Source organism: Triticum aestivum, chromosome 7D (assembly GCF_018294505.1).
Source record: "Triticum aestivum cultivar Chinese Spring chromosome 7D, IWGSC CS RefSeq v2.1, whole genome shotgun sequence".
Lineage (NCBI taxonomy): Eukaryota > Viridiplantae > Streptophyta > Magnoliopsida > Poales > Poaceae > Triticum > Triticum aestivum.
In genome coordinates, this window is record NC_057814.1 from 153,926,175 (window position 1) to 153,931,850 (window position 5,676).

The following is a 5,676-nucleotide window of genomic DNA, read 5'->3' on the forward strand; positions in this document are numbered from 1 at the left end:
GCACTGTAAGAATCACCGCGAGAGAGATGAACGCAAGTCACCTATGACTTCTACGGATAGTGGATCAAACATAGAAAGCTCGACTTAGGCCAATTTTAACGCTGACGTATTTGGTCTGCGCGTGTCTGTTTCGGTCGAAACGGAAAGAACCGACGGCCCAACGTGCCGATGCATTCGCAAATTTGGTTTGCCTGGTGTCGGTCTGAACGCATTTTCGGTTCAAATTTGCATTTGATTTGTGTCCACATAAATGTCAGCTGTAGCGCCGTATCAGTAGCGCGGGTACCCGCGCTACTGATATACCAAAAACCCGCATTACTGCTAGGCTTTTCCCTAGTATTGTGGGCACGTGTGTCGGGCTACCAAGCACCACCCTTGTTGTAGTCAATGCCACCCACCTACCTTGGCCCCACACGTCAGCCACTGAAGGCGTCCACGTCACATCCTTTTTAAATGGTAACCGTGCGCGAGGGGCTCATCGACTTCTTGCCAAACCAGTCCACGTATAGGGCTTGCTCCCCAGCTACCCAACACGAACCCTAGCTAACTTCACTTTTTGGGGGGGGGGGGGGGGGGGGGGTACGCCCACGCAACCGGCTATACATCCCGGTGCATGGTGTGCACTACCACTTAGAGCACCACGTCCCGCTGTCGTGGCTGGATGTGAACCTCCGGCATGACTAGCACCTTGACCCAACCGCATTCCAGTATTGATCGTGCCGCACTACGAGCACGCATTGACGTCGTCCTCTTGCTGGACCAGCAATGCGACCCCGCATACGAGTTGGACTCCCCGAACTGGGACGTCTGGTTCACGACGGAGCATGACGTTCACCGTCGTGGGATCGTCCAGATGGATGCCCTCCCTCCACCACCGGCGTTCGTGGTGCGGGAGGAGGACAAGGAGGAGGCCGCATTCTAGGCGACCCTCGAGGAGGCAACGCGGCGTGCCATGCTGGAATCTATGCACATGGAGAATGCCATGTCTCCTGGCCTCGAGCAGGCAATCTGGGAGTCCGCGTCTGGTGGCCACGCACCACCACTGCCATCGCCACTCTACCGCGCCAACCCTCGCTCTTAGAGCTACATGTGGACGAGCAAGCTTGCAACGTACCTCTCTACGCAACCTGTTTGACTGGGCACGACGGAGGAGGAGGAGCGGCAACACATTCACGTGTGGGAGGGACGCGCGCTGCCGGCGGAGCAGGCGGAGGCGGAGCGCCTGATGCTGTGTGAGCGCGAGTACGAGTATGAGGCAGGGACGCAAGCGCCAGGCAGAGCAGGAGCAGCAGATGCCGGAGGCTACGACCCTGCAGCCTACCAGTAGGCCTTCCCATGGGGGCGCCACCGGAGTTCGTCGACCTAACCATGGATGGCGAGGGCGAGGACGATGACAACGGCGCCTAGGGCTGTGAGCTGGGGGCGGCGGGCGGCTGCAAGTTGTTTTCTTAGTTTTAATTAATGTTTTATGTTTTAATTATAGAATAAGTGGCCTTAGGGTGTTAATGGCATGTTTTAAATATGTTTTATGCATGTTTTGTTTTAGTTGCCACACAGACCAAATGTGTCGATCGCATTGAGCGCACCGACGCCCCTACAGCGGAAACCAGACACACTCGTTCGCTCGACTGACTCAAATAAACAAAAAAAAACAAACAAAACCGCCTCTGTTTGCGTCGGTGGGTTGGAGTTGGCCTTAATGTGCCTAGGCCATTAATAATACGAATCTGGCCAGGCTATCACATATGCATTCGTGCTTAGTATCTACTACCCTGTTGGGCTTTATTAGTCTTCATCGTATTTCGGTAAACGCTCTTATTTTTAGCTCCCGACTCCTCCCGTGTCGCCCCTGCGCGGCGACCGGGGGGAACCCTAGCGCCGCCGCGTCCTCGTCCCTCCCCAGACCTCTCCTCCTCGCCGCCGGGCAAAGCCCGGTCGGCATCGGCGGCGGCGGGATCTCTTCTCCCACGACTCGCTGGATCTGGCGCGGGCGGATCGCGGCGGTTTTTGGCGGCGCGATGGAGGCGGGGCGCGCCGGGGCGGGCTTGGGGGCGACGGCAGGGCTCACGCTCGCGGTTTCCCCTGATGTGTGTGGGAGTCCGCTCAGGGCGCGCGGTGGCGGCCCTCGGCAAGCGGTGGCGGGCGCTGGGCTCTCGGCGGCTCTCCGGCGTGTGCAGGCGGCGGTGGTCCCTGTGCGCGGTCGGCGGCTCCGTCTCTGACCCGGACGGCGCGGGGGATGGTGGCGGCTCGGCATGGCCGGCGATCTAGATGCGGTGGTGCCGGCGGCTCGCTGATCTGCCGGTGCTCCAGGGTTCTGCCTGGTGGTGCTGGTGGTGACGGCGGGCCGTGCACGAGAGTTGGATCCCGTCGAACTGATCTGGGTGAAAACTTGCCTTCGGCATCTGCTAAGGCCGGCGGTGGCGGCGGTATCTGCGTCGTTCCCTTCTTGAAGGCATCGCCGTGGAGAAGTTCAAGGCCACTCTCTGCTACCTCCGGGGGAAACCCTAGATCGGATGATCGGATGACGGCGGCGCTCTGGTGTCGTTCCTCCCTTGGGGCCATCATTCTTGGAGGTACACACGTGATCGAGGGACCAGAGGACGGATTCTTTGGTGGAGCGGTGATTCATCCTACACACTGATGGCGACGGATCTTGACTGCGTGGCGCAGTGCAGATTCGGAGTTCGCTGTGGGAGGATAGACTCGCGCAGGAGGACGACGCTGTCAGGCGTCGTGGTGGCGTCGATGGCAGAGAGACCTAGCACAGTACATGCAACAGTACATCTCTGAAGATGGATTGGTGGCAGGTGGCTGCGGCGGCCTCATACCCGGCAGGCATCCTGGTTGAGGAGTGCGCCGGACTGGTAGGTGCCCCATACCCGGGAGGTGTCCTGGTTGGGACCTCAGGTCTTAGATGTATAAGTTTGGCTGCGATGTCTGTTTGGTATTAGGCCCAGACTATCTGCGCCCCTTTATCAATTGGATAGGTGTAGCGACAGTTGTTGCTTAGACAGTGGCTTTAGTCTTGCTATTGTATGGTTTTGTAAGGTCTTGTGAGAATAATTAATAAAATGACCGTATGCATCGCCCAGATGCTGAGGCCGGGGGTCATCCTCCTTTTCTAAAAAAAGTTGGCCAGCAAAATATTAACACATGTCACAGAAGATTATGTATTGGATTCATATTTGAATGTCGTTTCCAATAATATTACTACGGCTAATTATAAACATATATTTTATTAGTTAAATTCATGGTGAAAACATGACACAGAATAAATTATTATGAAGATAGTTCAAGTCAAAATAAAATTATTTAGTTTTTTTTAATTATATCAGTTTACAGTTTAATTTAAAAATATTGTTTAAAATAACGATGAAGGTGGCACCTTGGAGATCACCTCCATATTTAAAAGGGGCTCGTTTCACTCGAATTTAAAGGCTGTAACTCCTACTTGTTTCTATTAATTAAAGTTAAGTTGTAGTTAACTCAGTATGAAAAATTAACAATCAAAATACTTTTCAAGGTTGAAAATATAATTTTTCTGAATTTCGGCAGTGCAACAAATATGGGCCAAGGGGTTAATTATAGATTGGCTGGTCGAACCTTTTCCAAGAACGTACTCCCTGCATCGAAATATATATGGTCTAATATGTATTTCAAGCTTGTCTTTGAACATTGATAAGATTAATAAAGTATGATATCAATAATATAAAAGTTACGCCCTCCGCCTGATAATATAAAATGTTAGGGCTAATAAATCTTATATTATCAGATGGAGGGAGTATATCACTAGAAACTCCTTTGACATGTGAATTAGACCGTATAGTTTTGCAACATACACATATACTGTATTAATTATTAGTCTCCCCCGCAAAAATAATAATATATATATTATTAGTCTAACCAATGGTCAAAGACAACCTCAGAAAATATATTAGAACCTATGCATTTGAATGGAGGGATTACAACACTTTTCAACACCAGAGAAACAAAAATAACATCATCTTTAATTTTTGTAACGCGGAAACGAATGCGTAGCTAACTAAAAAGAAACTAGTGAGCTGCTTAATAAAGCAAGAGTGTGGAATTGCATCCCAATTCGGTTAGCCCACCACCCATGGTGCTTCTCAAAGTAAATGATAAATCAGTCGGCTTGGAATTCAAATAGACGGCCATACGTGCATGTAATGATGCCAATATTATTCAGTACCGCTACATATTTGTTGTGAACATCCATTAATCATGCTTGCTCCTCCCGTGCATAAATAAACCATTTTACGTGGAAATCGATCTGATGATCTGATCCAAGCTAGTAGGCTAAGTAGCTAGTGTGGCTGCACTCAACCGGCATCGTGGTGTTCTTGAACCGATCTTTGTCGGCGCAGTAGTCGTAGTACATGTACGTCTTCTTGACGTTCTCGTAGGCCGCACGCTGCCGGGCGGACAGCCTCCTGTACCGGTGGGCGTTCCACCACCAGTTCCTCGAGTGGCACGGCGTCGGGCTGGTGTTGGCGCAGGCGTCGACACCGAAGCCCTGGTACCCCGCGGTGAACGGCGCGCGGTTCCAGTCGATCTTGATCCTGCCGCGGTCCGTCGCCCATTCGGAACCGTTCCACAGGCTCGCCCAGATGCCCATCCGCTTCGCCGGGAACTCGTACTCCGGCACACGGCCCGTCAGGTTCCTGAGCACCCGTATCGGCACATCGTCCACAAATATCCTGCGAATTGCACATGATTCGGATTTCAAATCAAGCATTGCACATTCAAACTTTGGATGAAAGTATGCCCAAACTTTGGAATGGAGCATACGTACACGAGCTGGTGAGGGTTCCAGAGTATCTTGTACTCGTAGAAGTCGGCTGCCGGGTCGAACCACAGCTTCATCCTCTGCTCCCTGTTGCCGTGGCCGTTGACGAAGACGTTGGTCTGGAGGGTGATGGGCTGGCCGTCCACGTTGCCCAGGAACTCGAAGTCCACCTCGTCACGGTCACTGCTCTGAGGTGGTATTGACATCAGCTGCATGCACGTCAAACAGTTACAGCACATCACAGATTTTAACGAGAAGTATGAGCAGCAAGCAAGCACGGATCGGCAACTCACAAAGAAGGCTGTGACGACTCCGGCCGTGTACCCTCCGGGTACCTTGACCCTCATGCGGAAGAAGCCCGAACCATCCGTCGACTTGGAGCAGAACCCGGCGCCGGATCTCTTGTCCATGGTGAGACGAACCTGTGTCCCCTGGTTGACAAGGTGATAGCCGTCTGCACCCCATGTGGGCACGTAGTTGTCGTCGAACACCGGCGTCCTTGCCGTTGCCGGGGCCACGGCCGAGAGGAGGACGAGCAAGAGGAGAAGCCATGGGTGCTGCACACTGGAAGCCATTGCTAGCTTAGCTACGAGATGTGTGTGACGCCGTGAGCGCGCTTGCTTGCTTTTATAGTACTTGACCATGTACACGTTAGATCATCGATTCGATCTATCTGCCGGCCGGCGGGGCTTCTCCACCACGCAAAACTTAATCGGGCCACGCACTAGTGCATGCACGAACGCGTTGGCCGATGCCGTATATGGTGTGTCGTCGTCATCGTGGCGATGTCTTCTTCGGCTTGGGGTCGGGTCTTTGCTTAATGATCACAACTCACGAGCACTAGCTTCGTGGTTTGCTAATCCAGATCT

General features: G+C 52.6%; 1 protein-coding gene across 1 annotated transcript; it reads right to left on the reverse strand.

Moving 5' to 3' along the window:
* Positions 1-4,309: 4,309 nt before the first annotated feature.
* Positions 4,310-5,217, reverse strand: LOC123164441 (xyloglucan endotransglucosylase/hydrolase protein 3-like). The gene is made up of 3 exons (XM_044581924.1): positions 5,143-5,217; positions 4,814-5,016; positions 4,310-4,718 (listed from the first exon to the last, which is right to left on the reverse strand). The coding sequence occupies exons 1-3, from the start codon at positions 5,215-5,217 to the stop codon at positions 4,310-4,312; spliced, it is 687 nt and encodes a 228-aa protein (XP_044437859.1).
* Between the last annotated feature and the right edge of the window lie 459 nt (positions 5,218-5,676).